A 23,809-nucleotide genomic window follows, 5' to 3' on the forward strand; every position below is an offset into this window, starting at 1 on the left:
TCTCTGAACTATTAGTCAGCCTCAATTAGATGCTTTTCTTTGTAAGAGTTGCAAGGTCATGATGTTGCTTCACAGCCATAGAAACCCTAACTAGGACAGTTTGCTTAGGCTGCATGAAGATACTATACCTTTAGTCAAAGGGTGTGAACATCTGTAGATAGTGGTGTCCATGAAGTTCCTGGGGCAGTTCTGCTACAGATATTGAGAAACTGTATTTTGAGGCCAAAATGACATCCTCCAATGATGATCTGGAAACTCTGGTTCAAAACTCGACAGCTACTTTAAGTCAGTGGTTCTCAACCTCTGTGTTACAACCCATTTGGGGAGGAGCAAGTTGAACTACCCTTTCACAGGGGTCAACTAAAACCATCAGAAAGTACATTACAGTTCATAACAGTAGCAAAATTATAGCTGTGAAGCAGCAACAGAAACAGTTTTATGGTTGGGGTCACCACAGCATGAGGAACTGAATTAGAGGGTGGCAGCCTTAGGAGGTTGAGAACCACTGTCTTAAGTTCTTTTGGAATACTGACCCAGGCCCTTATACTTGCCACAATCTCTTGTGAGGCTGGGAGTTAACCATGCTTTCTCGTACAGTGCATGGCATTTTTAAACTTGCATGTCACATGTTCCTTTTTGGGGACCGTTGCATGCCTTACTTTCCTCATATTCCCCCCCACCCCCGTTGGTGTTCGTACCAGCAGGCTGCCTTTGCCTCCTTCATGAACTAAACTTGTCATAAGTTTCTCAGCAGGACATCTATTTCTGGGCTAATGCTTTTTGCTCCTGTTTCTCTACTCTGTGAATTCACTCTTCTTGTGAATGAGCACTTGTTGAAAACATAGCTAGACTGAAGTCTATGCGCTGGAAAAATGCAAACCTTGGGTTCTTTTGCTCAAGAATATATCTTCAGTATTTACTGATTATGTGCTAAATTGCAGGCACTACATTATAATGTGTAAAATGAACAAAGAAGCAGTAAACTTTCCAGGCTCCTAACTACTCCACAGCTTCCATTTCAGCATTGGTGTTGTGTGATTAGTCACCTCAGCTTCCCTCCATTTCCCTAGGCTTCACATTTGTTGCTTATTATCTTCTATTTTGTGCTTGCCACATCTCCCATTCAAAGTGAAGTGGAAAGTCTATAAACTGTATACCTTGTTTAGGAGCCCCATTAGGATTAAACATTGCATTAGAGATGCTGACTGGCTTGTTGAGGTGCTATCTTTTCATTACAGGATTTAGCATTTGAAAGACTGTAGAATCCCTAGTCTTTGATGGATGCTCTATCTCTGAAGGAGAAGGATAAAGGCCAAGGAAAAGAAAGAGAGAAGAAAATACAATTAAAGTTCATTTCCACATTTTCTATTATATTGGCTGTATTCTTGACTATATCATTGAGACAGAGAATTTGGAAGTACAGATAGGGGTAACATTTATACTCCAGAATCAAGTGGCATTGAAAAACATTGAGTTCTGGACATAGTCTTTAGAATATGGAAATGTGGTAAGTATATATCAGCCACCTTTTTGTGTCTGTTGGTTGTTTGCAACAACTACATATCAGTTTGAATTTCTATGTAAAAGTGAGAGTTACCGAGATTTTCCAGCTTTTTCCTGTTATAGAGTCCAAGTTGGACAGCATTGGCCATCTTTATCAGGTTATTATTCCTAGCATAAACCAAGGTAGAATACAGCCTCTGCTCAGGACTCTTAGCCCAAACACTACATTTGTGGAGAAGTGGTATAACGTCTTTGTCACGATAGTCACAAAACAAAAACAAAAACAAAAACAAAAAAGCAGAAACACCATGTTAATAGACAATTATGGTATAATCTGTGACACAGTAATAATCTCAGACTTTCTTTTTCCACTGAAAATATTCATCTTATTTCACATTTAATTTTGGCAATGAAGACAAAGTCAATATTTTTCTAGAAGTCATGTCTGTTATTATTTTAGATTTCCATGCAATACCTTTAATCTTCATGTCTTGTTTTTTATTCTCATATACTTCCTGTTTTTCTACATACATTATCAGCTCTAGAGTTTGAGTTGGGAATGTTGACTATGAGCTCAGGCATTCTGTCACTTGGCCCACTGCTAATGGTGCTGTTTAGGAGGGCAGTGGGGAGGTACAGCTTTATTGAATGAAGTACATCACTGCGGGTGGGCTTTTGAAACTTAAAAGCCTTCCCCACTTCTGTTTCCCTATTTGCTTCATACTTGCTGCTATAGATGTGCTCTGGGAGCGTCCTTCTCCTACTGTCAATACCTGCCACATGATGCTATATCCCTTGCAATGATGCACTCATCCTTCTGCATACATACCCCAGAATATACCCATTCTCCCTTACGTTGCCTTTGGTTATGGTGCTCTGTGAGAGCAGCAGAAAAGTCACTAATTAACCAACTTGCTACGTTTCTACTAGACCTTTCCCCTTTTGCTCAAAATGGGAAATGTTATAAGCATTAGAATTTATATGTATGCATTACCTGTGCTTGCTACATAGAGACCTCATTCCAATAATCATGATGCTGCTGGTACCTGAGCCCATGTTTGCAACATGGGTTACCTGGTGCACACAAAACATCTTCAACAGTCAGCTTCATTTTGTGTTGATAACAAGAGATAGCTCTAAGAGAAAACTTGGCATTTTCTCCTTCTTGATTGATGGTACCTGCATTGTATTCAACGTAAGTGAGTTTAAATAAAGAAAACAAGACAGTCACCCTTGTCCAGGGATGGTGCATGCTATTCCCATTGGTCTTTTTTTTTTTTTTTTTTACATTGCAGGTTGTATGAAAAAGACAATAATTATGCCTATGGAATGAATGAAACAAGAGCCTAAATGGGGAGAGAGTGGAGGGATTTTTGACATTGCGCTGCACATGTTAAGCAACCCACTCACAAACAGCATAGAGTTAAAAGAACAGAGTCGCGTCTATGCCCAAGGCTTCCCCTCACTTCCAAACCCTCTTTGCAGGATCCCCTAAACATTCTCCGATTGTGAATTTTGAAGATGCTGGGCAGGCAATATATTAACTGATTCTTGTTTTGGTGACTCAAGATTGTACAGCTTAATGAATATCCCACATGTGGAGGTACACATAATCACACCACACACCCAACCATTAATATCTTCTCTGTGAGATGTTTATGGCTGTAATTGCTGTTCTGATTATGTATTGTGTGAACTTGAAGCACGTTATTATATTGGGTGGCTAATGGAATTTGGTAACAATGCACAAAACGTGGTATTCTGGAAAGGGTTGCATTTTAAATCGTACTCTTTCCTGAATTTGCAGTGGATTTCATGGCTCATCTCCCTCACAGTAGGTTTGTAGCTGATGAGTTGAAATCTTTCTGCTGATTATAAACTTCGGAGTCCATCCAGTCTTGCCTTAGTTCACAGGTCTTACTTTTCTCATTTCAAATTCAAAACAAAAATCTGAAACAACATTCCCCCATACCTTTGATGGCTGCTGATCCACTTTTCTCCATTCTTATAAAGGTGGAAAAAGCACAGTGTGTAAGTACATTTTACTGTGGTCTCGTCATTGAAGATGCCATTGTAGGCCTAAAGCAGATGTCTGTTGCTGCCTTATGAACCCGGAAAAGCCAGATTAGTAGGCCTAAAGCAGATGTCTATTGCTATGTTCTCCCTTTAGATATCTGAGCAAGCCAGATGGCCTTAGAACTTAAAGCAAACACCTCTACTTCACTGCTTTAATGACACCTCAGATTTAAATAAATAGCAGGGCATTCAGCAACAGAACACCATTTTAATGACTGGTTAAATTTCTGAACATATAACTATATTTACTTACGGGACAAAGGAACTTTCAAAACTAGGAGTTTATGGTGTTTCCCTTAATTATATCAAATCCAATCCAGATTACTCACTATTAGTCATAGTTTATATTCAATAGGTATTATTGACAGCTCCCTATAGAAAAATGTGTTGAGGGTCTTCATATAATTTATAACTGTTATATAGCCTTTACTCATTATGCTCAACCAAAAACCATACGGCAGCATCCTGGAAGCCTGTCTTTTTTTTTTTTTTTTTTTTTTTGCATATCTCAAAGTGCTGGTCCTTTGACCAGCAGCCTCAGCACCAGTTAGAAATTTCTTAGAGATCAAATTCTAAATCTGTTTCTCTTGATCTCTAACAAATTCTAAGGCTTAATGTCCTTAAGCCTTCCAAGTTACTCTAATGCAGGCTACATTCTCAGAGCCACTGGTATGTGCAGTATTGTCACCATTTAATAGGCAATACAATTTGTATCCACCAAGTGCTACAAAGCTAGAAGGCACCAACTGTCAAATGAGCTAAGAAAGGGACCACACAGTGCTTTATAATGGACTGGGTCATTAAAATTGTTAACTCAGGAAAATTAGCCCAGAAGAAGTTTCAGTGCCACAAAGTAACAGCCTTGTGGTCCTGTGCTTTGGGTTCTGCAGCCCATCATGGAGGAGAGAAAAAGATGCAATGAAGGCCCCCAGAGGAATGGTATTGTATGTAAATGGAAGTAGGGGATGCTATTTTAATCATCCTTTTCCAGCTGAAAGGGCCCATGAAGAGCACTTCCACCTGGCTCTTCCCCATGCCACATTACCCACCCCATGGTGCCCCTGATGCTTTTCCCCGAACATACAATTTTACACACCAGTGAGAGAGGTTTCTTAGCTCTGTGCTATCAGAATGAATCCCTAGGGTAGCTGGCATTAACCATCACTCCACGACCTGGGGGAATGAAACCTTCCCTGGAGCTGGCAGTCCAGAACAATATTCATTATCTCCAATATAAAAGTAATGATGCCTACTAAGTTCTTTGTGAACTTAATTTGGGTTTTGTGTATAAACAAGCAAGCAATGTTTCAGTCCATTTGATTGACTGAGAGGGAAAGCTTTGGATAGAGTTACTATCAAACTTTGGGAAGTATACAATGTGGCTATAGATAGTTTTTATTCTACCCTTGGGGAAAAGTCATTTAACAGATATGGACTGCCATATATATGCCTTTCCATATCTGCTGTATGAGTGCTTTATGCTCATCATTCCTCCCTGTATGCATCTCCCCCCACTTGGTCCTCTTTGAGAATCTGTCTCTGCCCTTCTCCCTATGTAAACTTACAAAGCCAGGAATTCTACCCCATTCTTGTGCATTAGCCTTCCCCAGCCAGTATCTGCAGGTATTTTGAAGTATGCCCTTTAATGCCAGCATTGCCAGCATTCAGCAAACCTTGTCAGATGAATTAATGAATGGCAGTTGCTCTTGGACAGATTTCTCAAATCAGTAACTCTCAAATATGAAAGCAGTTTGCCTAAGGTTTGAGTTCCAGTAAGGAAGTCAGAACCTCTGGCACTGCTGGTGATCTTTCTCCTTCCTTATGCGACAGTGTACTCCAGAACGCTCCGATGATAAACCTTCACTCTTTATCCCACCTCTCAGATGACCATACTGTTCCCATCTTGTAGATTAAACTTCCAAAGGCTTTCTTGATACCTCCCTGCCTTCCTCTTCAGCAAAGTAGTTGCTGTTGCTGTGGAAAGATGAAGAAACCCAGGCTTGAGCTTCAGCTTCATCAAGTCTGGTTTTCAATTATTTTTCTAGGACAGTTCCATGATTCAGTTGCCTAAGCCAAACATTGAATGCCAGGGAAATAGCACTTTTTTTCTGAGTACCTGTAGTACTGTGAGTGAGGGTGACTTAGTAGAAGTCACAGTGTCCTGCAAGGAAGGTCCTTTTACCTGGTCTTCACATGTCACTCCATATGGTATGGGAAGGTTTCCACAGGTCAGTCACAGTGCAGATGAAGCCAGCAGATCCACTATGACAGGGAAAGGACTTCTGAGAATAATCCTGGGGAAAAGCCTCCTCCATGCAACCTTTGCTCCATGTCTCAGAGAGGTGGTCCGGGCAGAGTGTTGTCTTTGACCTGGTGTGGATTTGCATGCAATAGAGGGAATCCATTTTGTACTCAAACCTTAGGAAAGTAATCAAACTGGTTTGGAACAGACATTTGGAATTGGAAGGTGTCTGTTGCAGAAAGCCTCCGGGGAGTATCAATATCATTATTCTTGAGTATCTTGGATAAGTTCTCTAGAGAGTCTGTCATGAGTTATCTAGAGTCTGTGGTCACATGAATCGTATTATAGTGCTTTTATAAGTACTTTATAAGGGAGCTAGATGTTTACATCCCATTGACTCTTGACAAGGAAACACTTGATGGATGTTTATAACCCCTTTAAGGGAGTTCTGTTCACTATACCACTGTGCTAGATGATTGGTGCACCTACACTGCAGTCCTACAATCACAGTCTATCAGTAGACTTTCAGGGTTCCCAACCTTCTGGTGTTGTCTTCCGTGACTTCCCTTCACACGTTCAATACTTAATCCAAATGGGACACTGAGGGTCATCCTTGGTGCTCCTTTGTAGAATTGCTACCATGCATATGACTTTGCTATTTTTTATTCCTGGCTTATTTTTGGTCTTTCTCCCTCTTATTTATCTCTCCATATATGTTTTGTGTCCCTAAATATGTGAAGACCATGAATACCTTAGGTTCATTTCAATCCTCTGGACCATTCTTATCTAGAATACTTCTCACATTGCACTCTCCAATTGTGATGAATCTGCCTTCTACTTTTCTAAGCTAAATGGTTCTTCCATATGCTCCCAGGGGAAAGTCCTCTTTCCTAACTTCTCGTAACAGTTAACTTTAAAATTGTCATTAGCATCCTCTTCTGTGACATATACACATCTGTTTCTTTATGTTCCTTTCCCCACTTGATGCCACTCCAGAAAAGCAATTATGAGTGCATGTTTCTTGTGTCCTAGAGTAATTAGATATTATAGATGTTTGAATAATAAATTAAAAAGTACATTTGGTAATGATTAGATGAAAGGGTAGTGGCCTGAGATTTGTGTGCAAAAGGCTGGCAGCAGCATTTGGTGTGTATAGTGTGTGTGTGTGTGTGTGTGTGTGTGTGTGTGTGTGTGTATCCATCTGTATATTGGCCAGATACATTAGGTGTGTGAGCGAGCAGATGGGAGCATATCCTTCCTCTGGCCTCGTTAGTCTTATTTCCTTGATTTTCCTCACACCCAACTTCATTCAGCTAGGAACTCTAAGGTTTCTTTTCAACTGTGGGACAAAGAAGCAGGATACCTTTTGATTTATGAATGGCTTAAGAGCAGTGGTTCTGAACCTGTGGGTTGTGACCCACAGGGAGCACATATCAGATATCTTGTATATCAGATATTTATGTTGTGACAATAGCCATAGTAAATTTACAATTGTGAAGTAGCAACAAAATAATTTTATGGTTGGGGGGAGTTAACCACAACATGAGTAACTCTTAAAGGGCCGCAGCATTCGGGAGATTGAGAATTAGAGGATTTAAATTTATGGATGCAAATCATGCATTTAACTTTTTAAAGATGCTTTAGCAAATATATTGGAATATGTGTTAAACTGAGCAGTTAGCAGTGATGGTTTTTTCCTCCTGATTCAATGAGACATACTATGGGGAAGAGGGGTCGCCTATGGCAGTTAAGTCCTCAGGCAAACCCCGAGATGATAATATCCTTTAAAGTGATGCCAATAGCATAGAACAAAGATGAATGATCTATGTGGCTTGCTAACAACTTTCCTTTTTGCTTTTCAGGAGACGGAGCTCTTAGATCTCAGCCTTGTCAAGGACGCCAGGTGTGGGAAGCACGCCAAAGCTCCCAAGGTAGGGAGCAGAGCCTGTGCCCGCACCAGCTGTTGCTTTGACTCTTTATCTGTGTCAAGATATCAATTAATTGCCCCAGCTAAAAGTTTCTGTGTTGTAGCTGTTGTAAAACACAACAGCCTGTGTGCCCTCCTCACCTCCAGTTTCATTAAACGATGGAAATACTGAGTGAACATACGAGCTTATTGCCCCGAGTTTTTCCTTTTGTCTGGAGAAAGATTTAGATGTATGCAATGCTAAAGAAGTTACGGATTACTCTTCTACAATTGGAAATGGCAAAATACTTATACATTGTGAGTGAAAATTTCATACTGACCCATGACAAGCCTTGGTCACTACAAATATTGTGTAAAATTACATTCAGGCAATATGTATGAAGTGTGTATGAATTTTGTGTGTAGACTTTGGGTCATATTAAGAAGACGTTTGAGTCCATATACACCGATGTTTCAAAATTTTAAAATCTGAAACACTCTTTTATTCCAAGTATTTTGAATGAGGTATACTTGACCTGTCTTGGTTAATTTCTAAGGTGTAAGCTGTTATGCAAAATATCACTTACCTCAGAAGCATTGGTTGACATACATTTCTTTACTTTTATCACAGTCCACATTCATCCTAGTATACAGAGACGGTGTGAAGCTCAAGTGCTGTGCAACTGAAACAAGATGGCTATAAAGCCAAAAATTAATCCTGTACAGTACTACGGAGGATGATTTAGGATATGCTAAGAGGGATGCCACCGGTTTGGGTTCCCAGCATAGTTTTTAAAGATAATATTCAAATTCTGGATAAAGAAAATGTATTTTTCAACTTATCGAGGTAGTTGAAAACTCTTTGTTATTGGATTTAATATTTAAGGCATTAGATATTTCATTCCTGGCAGAGACAGTGTATCGGCAAAGCAGGGAGACAGGGGAGCTGCCATTTAGGTTTAAAGTAGCAATTTTCTTTTTTAATGTCTTCCCACAACTGTGTTTTTAGCCTCTAAAAGTCAGAACAGTTTCTTTAGCATCCAGAATGATCTGTTGCTTCCGAGGTACAGAGAAAACGTCAGCTGGAGTAATTTTTCCACACAGACATCTTGCAGCCGTAGGTTGATGCTGACAGTCTGGCGCTGAGCAAATACCAAATGCTGGGGTTAGCTGAATGGGTTAAAATGGTTGACTAGAAAATGTGAAAAAAAATATTTAGAATGAGAAAAATAAGAAATGTTTGCAAGAAGGCTTCTAAATGTGTTTCATGTGAAACCAGTTTATTATTTACCTTCTCATAGAGGGGATTTCCACATCTTGGTCTTTGCACTTCACGTCTTGGAATTTATACCTTGTTGATGATGCAGAATTATTCCAGTTTCAGTGTTAGTAGAGACTCTTCTTTTTTTCAAACACCATTTCTGCCGACTTCCTGTCAGTCTTTTAGCTACATATATTTTATCAGTAACTTAGCAAAACTTGCCTTTTAAGCTGAGGCTATTGGCTTCACCTGATATAAATACTATCTGAGGCCAGTTGCATGCCCCACCTCACCACCCCCCACTGGTTTTCAAGCAACCCCACTGTTCCCCAAGCATCAGGATTCAAAGCCAATCCTGTTGCACAGGCTGGAACAGGTCTCTTTCACTGAAAGCAAGCTCCCGGCTAGCTTATCAGTAAGTACTTGGTTTATGGATACGGTTAGATAAATGTCTATTGAATGCTGATAAACTACAGAAGTGGAGTCTGCACTGCGTTTCAGCTGATAAAGTATGATTAGATCTCAGAGTGCCTCCCTTGGGGAAGTGCTTTGGAACCCCACACTCCTCAGCTTGTCTGTTTCTGCTAACACTCTCTGGGAGACAAGGGTTGTGTTCTCTGTGGGACATTCTTGTTCCTTCCTGTTTTCTCTGAGCTTCACTCAATGTTCATGCTGCTGCAGCTAGTTCTCTTCTATTTACCTGTGTGACCTTGCAGAGACTGACTTCCTCCTCATAGGCTCAAGTGGTAATACTAGGTACTTAATAGGGATGCTGTGAGGAGACAAGGAAATAATTCATTAACACACAGTTGGCGCAGGAGATCTCAACTTTAACTTCTCATGAGTTCTCACTTCCCCACAAAGTCCCCTGGATATAATGGCCACAGAAGGTGCATGGTTTCAGGGTGTTGAAAAACAAACTTAAAGCAGAGTATGGACATGACTACTTAAATGTGCTGATGATGATGCTGTCTTAAAAAACATGGCAGCACTGGAGACAGAAGCAAGGACCTCATCTATGCCTGGCAAGCACTCCATCCCTGAGTTATTCTCCAACCCTCCCTCCCAGCCCTTTTTTAAAAATATTATTTTAAAACTTCAAATCTGATTTTTCAGGAAGTTAATTTCCATCTCATTTTCTTAAATTGGGAGAAGTTAAAATGTCAGGAGTGATCTGGGTAGGCAGGCGTCTTGTTCAAGGAGCTTTGTGGACTCGCAGGGAGTGTAGGAGAATATATCAATGAAAGAGTCCTGAATTTGACAAAGATGACCTCGGCCCTGCCTGCATAAACCAAACCCAACTTATTTAAAATGTGTGCAATGTCCAAGTCTTATTCTCAGCTCAGGTTATGGCATCAGGGGCCATAACTATTTTTCTCACTAACCTGGTGAGCCTGGCTTTCATCTCCATTTTTTTCCCCACACAGTGGCATGCTGGACAGCTCTTGGCTGACATCAGGACAAGAGGGTATAGATGGAGGAGGATTTTCTCTAAAGCCTTCCAGAATGAGTCCAGTAAAACACCTTGTTAAACAAGGTGTGTGGCCTGAAGTAGATGGCTGCTCACTGGGTAGAGGCCAAGGAGATTGCTGGGCTAAAGGCCAGGTATGATGGTGCACACCTTAATCCCAGCACTCAGGAGGCAGAGGCAGGTGAATCTCTTTGAGTTTGAGGCAAACTTCTTACAGAGTGAGTTCCAAGGCAGCCAAAGCTACATAGTGAGACCCTTTCTTTTTTTAAAAAGAAAAAATACTGGAATGAAGTTTGCAGAATTTAAAATGGGAAATTCAAAGAAAAAAGTGGGAAATGCAGTTTTAAAAAGCTTAAAAAAGTATTACGTTGAAATGTAATAATCCTAGGAATTGGGAGGTTGAGGAGGGTGCTGAATATGAGCCCAGAGTGGGCTGCACAGCAAGACAAACCTGTGTTTTAAAAACAAAAGAAAGCAAAATAAACAAACAAAACCAAACTAACAAAACAGCAACAAAAAAGAAGGGTCCATTAAAAGGCACAGAGACAGCACATGAAAAGCTGCCAACTCAGGAAGACAGGCAAGGAACAGGAGAACAGATCCAGTGTAAGACTTCCTGTAGAAGCTTCTAGATCAAAAGAAAAGCCCCCGTGGAGTAGATGTTTATCAAAATACTAAGGCACCCTGCAAATATTTATCTATGTATTTGTAATGTTTTTGTTTCCCACAGCATTTTGCTACATAAAAATTCAACACAGGGCTGAAAATGAGCTGTTTTCTGTGCCTGCTGTGATTTAAAATGACATTTTTAGGAAACGGAGAAGGCAATGTGATGCCCGGCTAATGAACTTAAGTGTCGACTTCCAGCATAGTGCGTAGGGTGAAAATCTGCTCTTCTGAGTTCAGACTTTGTCCGAGTCACTGGTTTGAAAAATGTCTCATTGGAATGGCTTTGGAACTAAATGTAAAATTCAGAAGACACCTTATAGCTTTATCTCTAAAATGCATAGCTCTTCCTCTCTCTTCCCCTTTCCTTCTGCCCCACTATCCATTTACAAAGTGCACTTCCTAGCCAGACACTGCAGCACATACATCTGGTGTATGTGGCTCATATCCACTATGTGGGCTGATTTCAAAAGGAGGTCTGTGCTCAGACACCAACTCTGTGGTGTCGGATCTATTAGTAGTTCTTGACCCAGCAGATTAATTTCATGGCTTGTGTCCAGCATTAATTGAAATAGACTTGACTAGAATTAAATATTCAGTCTGGTACAGGGCAGCTTTCATCAAATGTTTTGGTGTACACTCAGTACCTCTTCTGGGACAAAGCATATGTCTTTGCTAAAAAGCCACATGAGAAAGATTATAAGATGCAAATGCAGAAAAAAGATGACATCACATTCATGATCCTTGGGATTTAGCAAACCAGTAATCGTACTGAACAGTAGATCAAGTAGGGACAAGGGGCCTTCAGTTCTTGCCATCTGTGCCACTGAGCCTGCTTTCCTCATCTGTGCATTGGGGGTATGGTGGGTTTCTGGTTAGAAGAGTTCAGGTTCTGCTAGCCTTTGTTTCCAAATTTTATGAGGGAATGAATCATACTCAAATGTTTCATGTTATAGATTCTAGAACTGGTATCCAGCAAATTGATGTAACCTAAAAGTTCTTTTCATGGACATGAAATCAGATAGAAGTAAAGAAAAAAAATCAAGACTCAACCTCATGAAGGTCACAGGATATAAACCAAAAGAAAATAATATTTATGTTAAGGTTTATACATGGCTTCTTGAAAGTAATTTTAAATTGGATTTAGACTCCACAGGAAGAAAACTCCCATTGACGAAGACCTCCCAGCTTTTGCCGTGTGCCACCTCCAGACTGTTTATATTCAGTTTTCAATGACATGTATGCCAATATCTGTGAGAAACATTACCATGGCATTTCTTTTGAACTTTACTTTCTGTAAAGTGCACTGTTTCACACACTTTCCTGGCCACCAGATCTTTGATAGAGGTTGGTTTATTCCATATCTATAATGCTAATTTCAATATGGATGCTTGGTAAGTATCTAGGTCAATAATTACGTTCTAAATTTTATATAGTATCAGCAGAATCCTGTTAGGCCTATTAGGGTAAAATTAAATTTTAAAAATTGATTAGACTTTGCTTTTATAATCTCTATGTAGAAAGTGGTACTTTTATATTACTAATTTATTAAATATATTCTGAAGGGTTTAGCAAGGACTTGGGGTGATTTCTAGGCAGCATGCATCTAGGCTCTGGGCAAAGTAACAGTGAACAAACAAGACAGATATCTCTGCTCCTTGCGTAACTTGTGTTTGGGAAGGATGGTGCTGGAAAATTGAGTCTTCAAGAAATGAACAAAACCTTGTGTTCTGTGTTGGCTGACTTCCTATGGGGAAGGATTTCTACCCTGGAGTTTGATGTAGCCAGCCCGATATCAGAAAGTGGAGTATGGAGTAAAGCATACCATGGTCTCTAGTCCTATGAACATATTCTGTCATGTCATAGTATGAGGGAAACAGATGATAGGTAAGTCTTAGCTAGAAAAATAAGCTAGGGAAGAAACCATAGACCATGGGCAATGGGGAGGCATTTTGTTTTCCGCGACTGTTACAGAGTAAGTTATCATGAAGAAACAGCAATTTAATGAGAGGCAGAATTGGGTGAATGACCCACCCACTGACAGCATCTAGGCAGAGGGCCCGGAAGAAAGTAAGGGCTCCAAATTGGGAATATCCATCAGTTGAACTACAGTGGGGTTCCAGCCTGAGAGCATGCCAGTGGTTTGAGATGTTTTCTAGCATAAATAAGAAGACAGACTTCTGAGACAGACAAAATTAGAGTCTTTGGAGCAGAACTGGTGGACAATACTGGTGTCTGGGTTGATGACAGACTTAAGCACATGAAGGAAGAAGCCACAGAGACCAGCTAAACGGCTACTCCAGGCATCCTGGAGAGTGATATGGGCAACTTGTGGTCAAGTTGGTAGTTGTTGAGCTCATGAAAAACATGGTAACATGTAAATGGTCATTAGAGATGAGAACATGGCATGTATTGATGTGTTGGATATGATGAAGAAAGAGGGAATTTAAAAGAGCTATTAAGTAATTTACCTTGAAAAACAAGCATAGTTGGTTTATTATATCCTGAGATAGGAGAAAAAAAGGAAAGGAATACATTTTAAATGTATTCTAGAGTTTATATCTAAATGATGTAGTTTGGATCTAGAGTTTGCTTGTGAATATTAAATGGTTGTGTTTCCTGTCAAATGTTTAATATTAGAAAGACTAATAGTGAGTTTAGAGATGTTGGCCCAAGAAATGGAACTTCAGGTGTTTAAAGCTTGAGTTAGATGTCCTAGTGAATGTATAAAAGAGGGACACTAAGGCTGGGGAGGTTCAGTATATAAGAGTTCTTATATTGCAAGGACTTTAGTTTGAATGCCCCCAGAATTGTAAAAAGCTGCTGTATATTTGGACATGTCTGGAACCCCAGAATTGGGAAGCAGAGACAGGTGGATCCTGAGAGCCTATTTGCCAACTACTCTTGCCAAAATGGGAAGCTTTTGTTTGATTAAGGGGCTTCATTTCAAGGTAATAGGGCAGGGAACAGAGGAAGAGACCCTGAAATCCTGTTCCAAAATCCACACGCTCACTTATGGGCACATATCCCTGCACATTTGTATATATTATGCCCACATATGAAACACAATGTACAAATACACAGAAAGAGATGTGGGTGGAGAGGGAGGTAGGAGAGAGGAGAAGGGAAGTTTCAGAACTACATCCTGATGTCCATGGCACATAGAATTTGATGACTTTGTGAAGAGGTAGCCAAAGAGTCTTCAAACAGTACTTTACCAACGAGTTGACAGCAGAAACCCAAGCAAGCAGGCACTTATTAATCAGTGTCTCTCTAAGATGACTAGAAATATGAAAATGTTGCATATGCTTCCATATTGACTATTAGCTTTGAAAGGCTGAAATTTTAGTGGTTACTACATAAGCAAACCCTGAAGATATTTGACTAAAGTGAAATAAGGCATAGAGAGGACGAGAAAGGTGTGACTCCATTCAAAGGGCAATTAGCCAGGGTATTCCCATTCAGAGAGTAAAGTGGTGGATTCCAGGGCTGTGGGGCAGGGAAGTGAAGGCTGTGACTTAGTTCAGAGCTCACTTTGAGAAGATGAAGGAGCCCCATGGGTGTATTAAATGCTGGCTGTACCACAGTATGCATTTTTAATGCCTGAAATTTTTGTGAATCATGCCTTTAGTAAAGAAAAAAAAGTCAGAGAGAAAATAACAGATAAGAGCACCCACGTTCCTCAAAATGTATTTAAGAAGGAGAAGGTAGTTGGGGTGGGGGATGAGATTCAAGTGATATTTTCTCTTAGATATTTATTTTCCTACTGAATCTTCCTATTATGATACCACTGCAAATTCTTTCAAAATCTCCCTATATTATAAACATGTCTTGCTAGTATTCATAAAGGACTGTTTATTTAAGGGTTGTCAAATCCCAAATAGCTCATCATAGGATTTGGATGCCTACATAGAATTCTCATAATGAGCTGTTATTTGGGTGTTCTACAACAGTGGTTTCAATGAATCATCTCTGATGCTCAGAGTTAAAATGAGAACTTTATTCATTGCCCCTCTTGGTGATTATTAGCAAATGTCTTGACTTCGTGTAGATTTATCATTGTATGAAACTGCAGACATAAAATCTGATGTAGATATTTGTGAGCTACAAAGAAAGAAAGGAAGAAACAAACAAAGAAAGAAAGAGAGAAAGAAAGAGAGAAAGAAAGAGAGAAAGAAAGAGAGAAAGAAAGAGAGAAAAGGACATGTCATGCAACAAAATAAAAGGGTCCCTCCTTTTCACTAACCAGTTAATCAGATCAACCTCTGGCCCTTATTCTCCGCTTCAACCGTTTCTTAATTCACCTCACATGTTGCCAGAGCTTTTTCATAGTTCTTTTTGTCATTCCATTTCTATAAATGTGTTTATGTTGTTTTTACTAAATGGAAGCAAAATAGAGCTAAAATTTCTTAGTGTGTGTGTGTGTGTGTGTGTATGTGTGCGTGCGTTCATGTGTGTCATTTTGACAGCTATTCACATTCATCTTTAAATGTAAATTATATGGCATGGTTCCTTTTTATGTTCATTAAATTCCATATATGTCAGTAGTTTCCTTGGAAACAGAAACCTTTATATAACTTTGGTAGCAGAAACATTAGGATTCTGGGGTTGGTGAGAATGGGTGCCTATTTGTACTTGAAATCCTATAGCTGATTTTACCTGAGCCTTACCCTCAAGGGCACTTAATAGTGGACAAGAAAAGACCCTGAAAGTGACCATTAAGGTGCAGCATATCTTCTCTAATGGCTGGAAGCTTTTACTTTCTCTAAAGTATTTTTCAGACCTGCAGTCTTTGCTAGGATGTAAGAATAAATCCCCTTATTTGAGGAGATCTTAATATGTTTCTTACCTGCAGTTAAATTTGAATTTTTGAGTGACTCCTACATTATTCAGTGTATGTGCACATCCATTTGTAAAATACAAAAAAAAAAAACTGAAAATGTGTATGCTTAAATTAACATTCTGAGTTTTTATTATGACAAATCTCTTACCTTGGTGCCTTCCTATCTAATAGTTCCGAAGGCACTTAGTTTTCTAGGAATGAAGGGAGGCCATACCTCTCCCAGGGGGTGAAAAAGATAGGGTGGAAGACAATATGTGTGTCCTAGTATCAAAAGCATTGTTTGTTGGAATTAGTTAAAGCCCAAGTATTTTCAAAAGGTTTTAGTTCTTGATAATGGTGCTTCTGTCTTATGTGATCTGAACCTATAAGCAGCATGTTCAACTTGCAGAGGTGCAGGGTAATATCTAAAAACACTGCTCAATTTTAATTCTTTCAAATGAAAAATTATGCCATCTTGTGGTCTTCATTGTTAATTTTTTTTTTTTTTTTAAGAAAATTCTACTCACTGACCCGTGGTCTAAAGCAGGGCTTCATTTCATGTAAAGATATGAGGAATACTAGGGGAGCTATGAAAATCTTGATGCCTAGTTCACAACCAGATCAATTAAATTACGGTGTATGGTATGGGGCTCAGATACTGTGTTTTCTTCTGAAGCTCCTTAGAGGCACACTAGTGTTCAGTCAAGTTGGAAATGCATTTCTATGAGTGAAAAGTGCCAACTAAAATGCATAATTTCTCTATTGAAGACTGATTTCAGAATGACGGTACAAAAACACACTGGGGATCTTCCTACTTTCAGTTTAGTCCTCTTTAAACTTGGCCACTGTTCTTGATTAAGAAAAATATGTGTGTCCTATGGATTCATTTCCTCTGACTACAGTGGGAGATGTATGGGTTAAGACTTCAACACATGAATTTTGAGGAGCAATAGTGCAGCCAAAGGAGATATTTCCTGGCAGTATTTTTACAATCAAGTAAATGACTTACTTCTATAAAGAGTAATTCTGGCCTAATAAAGATAAGTGATCTGTTTTTATTATAATCAATGTGACCGTCAATGTGGAAGAGACCATGATAGTTGAGATCATTTTTAAGATCCATGTTATTGCTTTTCTACGTGGCTTTACTGGAGAACATTGCTTTTCTGTTGGCATGAATTTTTGTATGTCCTAGAGAAACCAGCAAGAGTCTTTGTGCGGTGTAAATGCATAATAATGTAACTATTGAAGCACCAACTCTTGGGTGTGAAGCAGTGTGCCGAAGACAATTGCAACCTGTATAACACAGCATATCATTTTCTGTATATGAGACTCAGTTTCCTTATCTGGAATGCTAGTTCAATCTCAGGGTTTACCTTACCTGGTTGCTATGGGGACCCAAGAATAAAATGCATGGCAAGTAGTCAACACAATGGTGACTTCATTGCATCTGCAAGATATACTGTCTATTATTATTAACATGTTGATGAAATGTGTAGGCAAAAGCATGTTAAAATTAGGAAATTGTCTTGTACATGGTAGAATTTCATGTCCTACTTTGCACACCTTCTTATTGAGAATTGATTCCATTCTATCTCTGATCATTACGCCTACTTTCAAAAATCTATTTGTAATATATTAGCTATAAAAAATTTAACTTAAAGTCTGGTTAGTTCTGTAGCCAGCCACCAACCCCCAGAGAACTGTTGCTGCACTTCTATTTTAAGATGCACTTCTTATTTAGAAAATGGCCCCTATTTGCCAAGAGTTTAATAGATTTTCTCAACAGTCAAAATAATTTTAAAGCCGTTTGCTTCCAGTAAGAACATATTGGCATTTTCACCCTGCATTCTGAAGCCACTGAAGCAAAATCCAAAGCACTGTTTTGAAATGAAATAACAAGGTTTGGATCAGAAAGCCCCAGATTCAAGACTTAGTGTACATGTTAGTTGAGAGTTTCCAACAATGTGCCTTCGTTTGCCTGGAATCAGAGGAGCAGCTGAATGGAACTCTTGGGTGAGTTTAACAATGATGAATAACAAGACCACATTATGTTTGGCCTTAGGGAAGTGCTCCTGGCTACTTAGATCTCTACGTGTTCAAGTTTTCTTATTGGTGTCTTTCTTCTTCTCAGCTGTAAGACAGATAGATATGTATGCATATATATTCCTTACACTACCTTCACTTGGGAGATGAGATTCTAAAGTAATTTGATATAACATCCAGTGCAGAAATACTGGGATGTTAATTGACAGATGATTTAAGGGATGAGAGAGTTTCAAAGGCGAGTGTTTTGTAAAAATACAGAGCCTATCCATCTAATTTCTGACTGCCATTAGGACTCAGAGTAGATAGAGCACAACATAGTTTTCTTGAAGTGGGCAGTGTGATTGCAATGTTTGTGTTCCCTCAAAAGTTCCTGTTGTCAAGTGCATATTAGCCCAGAAGCTCAGAATACCCAAAGTATAATCCACAAACCACAAGAAACTCAAGAAGAAGGAAGACCAAAGTGTGGATGCTTTATTCCTTCTTAGAAGTGGGAACAAAATACCCATGGAAGGAGTTGCAGAGACTAACTATGGAGTAGAGACCGAAGGAAAGACAATCCAGAGGCTGCTCCACCTGAGAATCCTTTCCATATTCAATAATCAAATCCAGACACTATTGTGAATGTCAGCAAGTACTGACTGACAGGAGCCTGATACAGCTGCCTCCTGAGAGGCTCTGACAGTGCCTGACTAATACAGAAGTAGAGGCTCATACCATCCATTGGACTGAGCACAGGATCCCCAATAAAGGAGCTAGAGACCCTAGGAGCTGAAGGGTTTGCAACTCCTTAGGATGAACAACAATATGAACTAACTAGTACCCTCAGAGCTCTCAGGGACTAAACCATCAACCAAAGAGCACACATGGTGGGACTCATGGCTCCAGCAACATATGTATAGCAGAGGATGGTGTAGTTGGTCATCAATGGGAGGAGAGGCCATTGATCCTGTCAAGGTTTATGCCCCAGCGTAGGGGAATGCCAGGGCAAGGAAGAGGGAGAGAGTGGGTTGGTGAGCAGGGGGAAGGAAAAGGAAACGGGGTTTGTTTTTTGGTTTTGTTTTTGATATTTTTTTGGAGGGGTAACCAGGAGAGGAGTTATCATTTGAAATGTAAATAAAGAAAATATCTAATTAAAAAAATATACATGCAAAAAAAAAGTTCCTGTTGTCACTTAAGCACCTAGACAATGGTATTAAGAAGGGATAAGGTCATGAGGGTTCCTTTCTAATGAGTAGCTTATGGCTGTTTTTAAAACATCCTTTGTAAAGGGTTCCACATGTGTTCCCTTCTGTCACGTGCGGACCCAACATTCAAAGTATCCTCTTAAAGCAGAGGGTAGCCTTCTTGAGACATCAAATCCCTAGCCAGATATCCCCCTCCACCACAATGAAAATCAAGGGTCTATTACTCACAAAACTCCCAGTCTCAGGCACTTTGTTGTCACAGTGTAGATAGTCCAAGACCCTGACATCTGAGTGCTGATGTTGAGATGACGTAATGGCATTAGAAGACACCTGGGATGCTGTCCTCCTATAAGGGACTCATTTCCACAGAACAAACTAAAGGAGATGAACAAGGACTTCAGGGCTGGCCTGTATGTTTACCACAGTCTTTCAGAATTATTGCAAACAGAAATTGTTCTGTGGTTAGAATGTGCGATGCAGTAGGATCTGCGAGGCACCTTGGCAGAGTGAGAGAAATGGCAAAGTGTGTTTAGGATGACTCTGAAAATTCAAAAATTCCTTTCATTTGTCATTCTATTCTGTTTATGAAGTCCCCCCCCACCGCCCCCAAATGCTTGAAAAGTACTTGGACCAAGCAGAATGTTCAGTGGTGGGACTTGGGAAAGCAACTGGATTGTGATGGCTTTGTCTTCATCCGTGGATTAATTTACTGATGGCTTCATAGTTAGAGGACTCGGCAAGTTGATATGACTGTTGTAAATGGATCATTGGAGACTGTCCTTTGGGGCATTATCTTGTCCTGTAACTATCTTCTGTTGCCTTTCCATTTTAGGAGGTCATGAGGTAAGTGATCTTGGCCACATGTTTTCGGCCCACCATGAGATTTGCTTTCCTTCAGTTCTTAAGGAGTAGGACCAGTGTAGCTTAGATTGAAAACCCTGAAGCTATAAGTCTGATTGAATATTTCCTCCCTTTAAGTTGTTTTTCTTCAGTATTTTCCATAATGTGGGTTTGTCCTCGTATTGGGGCTGATTCCAAATGAACAGGATTTGTTATTTCTGTTCAAAATAGTGTTAGCCAAAGTAACTTTCCTTTTTAAAATTTTTTTTTGTTTTTTCTGTTTTTGTTCTTTTTGTTTGTTTGTTTTTTGAGACAGAGTTTCTCTGTGTAGCCCTAGCTGTCCTGGAACTCACTCTGTAGACTAGGCTAGCCTTAAACTCAAAAATCTGCCTGCCTCTACCACCCAAGTGCTGGGATTAAAGGCATGTACCACTACTGCCCGGCTTCTTTTTACAAATGTTAATTGAAATTGACTTTCATTATCTTTAGTTGAAATTAAGTATGTTAGTCATTTTTATATCACGGATTATATTGTTTTCATTCTTTGGGAGCTTTATGTAGATTTAATAAGGCTTTTTAAAAGTGTTATAGATCAGGACACATACAAATGGTTTGGAAAATTAAATAGTAGTTTTTAATTTTTTCACTGTCATACTTTCTAAAGCAGGAATCAATGGGTGAGCTTGTTTCTGTATGAATCATTCCCTTGTAATATTGTTTGAAAGTGAAAATGTTTGTAAGCCATTGTCTTCAAATTATTTACTTGCAAACATGAATACCATACGAAAATAAAAATGAAATTCATTTAAGATTCCTCATTTTACACACACACACATACACAGATGGAAAAGAAAAACACAATTTTATGTTTACATATTTTTAAAGTAACAATGCTTGAAATAAACTTTCTACAGAGACCATTTGGAAAGAATAGTGCTTACAATATCAAAATAAAGTAAATGATTGAACATATTTTTCATGTGAGTTAGTGGTTGATAAGCAATTAAGGAAGTGTGTTAAAGAATAAATGATATCACAACAAACTAAATTTAATATTTAGTTTTCAGGTCAGTTGTGCAAAATTGAGCCTTTATTATTTTCCATTTTTAAAGGAAAAATGTTACTGTAGTTTATAAAATGTAGAAAGTCATGAGATATTGTTTCCTGCAATGTTTTCCTGGTATGTAACTGCCATGTTAGAACTAAGTTCTTTCAAGTAAATTCTTAGAAATGTTCCAAGATCTAGAACCTCATCAAGTGTCTTTTACTCTAGTCTCTTCATTGATCTGCATCTACTTTTACAGTGTTCCTGTTCAATTCAAGATTGAAAACTGAAAGATGAAGCCATCACAGAAAACAATATATTGAACTGAACCATGCTGTCTTAGTTTGAACCACGCTGTCTTAGTTTGAACCATGCTGTCTTAGGGTTTTAGTGCTGCAAACAGATACCATGACCAAGGCAAGTCTTATAAAAGACAACATTTAATTGGGGGCTGGCTTACAGGTTCAGAGGTTCAGTCCATTATCATCAAGGTGGGAACATGGCAGCATCTAGCATGTTGCTGGAGGAGCTGAGAACTCCACATCACCATCTGGAGGCTGCTAGCAGAATATTGGCTTCCAGGCAGCTAGGAGGGTTTTAAAGCCTACACCCACAGTGACACACCTACTCCAAAAAGGCCATGCCTACTCCAACAGGTCTACACCTTCTAATAGTGCCACTCCCTTGGCCGACCATAGACAAACCATCACACATGCCTTGCTTTGTAGACTTAGCACATTTCTTATGCAAACCAGAGTCAAACAGTAAAAAGAGGAAGTGGGGAGCCTGAAGTTCAGGGATGTGCTCTTGGGGTGTTGGTAGAATATTTGCCCCTGTTAAAAAGGTGAGAAATTATTGGTTCTAATGCAGAAATCTACCTCTGATGGATTCAAGTCAATTCAAAGCATTTCTTTAATCTTACCAAAATAATTACTTGAGTAGCATTAGTTGGTATTAGTTGTATGCGGCAAAAATATTCATACACCATTAATCCTAGACCTATTTGGGACGAGCTCTAGAATTACTCATCCTTGGCACTGAGAGACTCCTATCTTTATGACTAAGAAGACAAAAAATTAATTATTTCAGGGGCCATTTCTGACTTATTGCCTCAGTCTCTAAATGCAGGAACTTGTCCAAAGGACAGTTAAGTACAGGTCATGGAAAGTGGCAAGGATTATATCTTTAATTTCATCAATGGCTAAAGCTGCAACTGCTACCAAAAAAAAAAAAAAAAATCTTTTTCAAGAAAAAAATGAAAAGGTGAATCTGTTGCTTTGGATGGTGACTAATTGCAGACACACTGTCATTTGTTTGCTTCTTAAAGAGCAAACACTGCTTAAGTGTGTGTTTCTGTCACCTAAGTCGGCACCACAGTCATGCTAAGTGTTTTCACATACCCATCAGTTTTGACCTCAAATAATAATCTATTGATCTCAACTTATAAAATATTCATTACTCATTTGCTTTTGCACAGTTAGAAAATACTTTGTTATCTTTGACGTTATTAGAAATTCTGAAACTAATGTCTGAATTAATCTCTTTTGATATTATTTCCATACACTGTGGTGCAAGCAGTGGAATCATAACTTGAAATTAATTGAGTTTTACCCATTTTCATGGAGATATCTCTTCTTATTTCTCCTTTCATGCATAGAATTCATTTGTCATGACAAATTTATTTCCTACCTAAATAGGTACTTGTTAGTTATATTCTATGTGAAACACTTCCACAGCTTAACCTACTAGAGAAAACAGTTTCTTTGTGTATCTGTTTATCCATTAGGAAGCTTTTACTAGGCACATGCATTGCAAGGTTATTAAAATTAACCAGTTTCCTGAGGATTTATACTATTAGTTAATATTCATTTGGGTCCTTTTAATTATACTTACATTCATCTTTAGGGCTTAAATTCTCTATTCTGTTTATTGATTTTTATATTCTGAAGAGATAAACTGTGCACTTGACTCAAATTCCATGACTGAGAAGGAGGCTCATTCCACTTCCCTTTCCTTTAGTTCCGTTTCATTTTCTGTCTTACCACACATGTCTTTGCAAGAACAAGAGGTAATACACACACACACACACACGAGAGAGAGAGAGAGAGAGACAGAGACAGAGAGAGACAGAGAGAGAGAGACAGAGAGAGAGAGAGAGAGAGAGGAAGGTAGTCCTGTAGGGATGGGTACTACAAAATCCATTTTTTCCCAGTGATCTGAAATGCCAGTTTCTTTCAAATTATATAAAATGTGTCCTTATCAATCAAACATAAGATTAATTTTTACTGTATGCCATAACAATTTCTGCTGTTTTATTTTTTTAAGTTATTTTACATGTCTAGTCATTTGTCTGCCTGTGTGTGTGTGCATGTGTGTGTGTGTGTTTGTGTGTGTGTACATGTGTGCTTGTATGTGTGTATGAAACATATGTGTATCTTGGATCCACTGAGGCCAGAAGTGGGCATTGTATTCCTTGGGACTGGAAATACAGATGGCTGTAAACTGCCATATGGGTACTGGGAATTGGACTATTGTCCTTTGAAACAGTGACCAGTGCTCTTGAGTGGTTAGGCATCTTTCCTGCCCCCTCTGCTGTCTTAATATAACCTCAAAATACCTCCAAGAAGACACGGTCATGACATGACATTCTTCTTTTTCCTTTTGTACAGCTTCAATGTGGAACTGCTCTCTGGTGTTTGTGTTGTTATTGTTGTTGTTGTTTGATTTTTTTTTTTTTTTTGCTT

General features: G+C 39.0%; 1 protein-coding gene across 3 annotated transcripts in view; it reads left to right on the plus strand.

Annotated features, from left to right (window-relative positions):
• The window catches only part of Plcb1 (phospholipase C beta 1), a 680,822-nt gene that overhangs the window by 200,770 nt on the left and 456,243 nt on the right, over positions 1–23,809 (plus strand). For all 3 annotated transcript variants that reach the window (XM_031372013.1, XM_031372014.1, XM_031372015.1), the window contains exon 3: positions 7,684–7,752. In XM_031372013.1, the coding sequence (XP_031227873.1) occupies positions 7,684–7,752 (69 nt within the window). The remainder of the gene's footprint in view (positions 1–7,683; positions 7,753–23,809) is intronic.

Source organism: Mastomys coucha, unplaced genomic scaffold, assembly GCF_008632895.1.
Source record: "Mastomys coucha isolate ucsf_1 unplaced genomic scaffold, UCSF_Mcou_1 pScaffold15, whole genome shotgun sequence".
Taxonomy (NCBI): domain Eukaryota; kingdom Metazoa; phylum Chordata; class Mammalia; order Rodentia; family Muridae; genus Mastomys; species Mastomys coucha.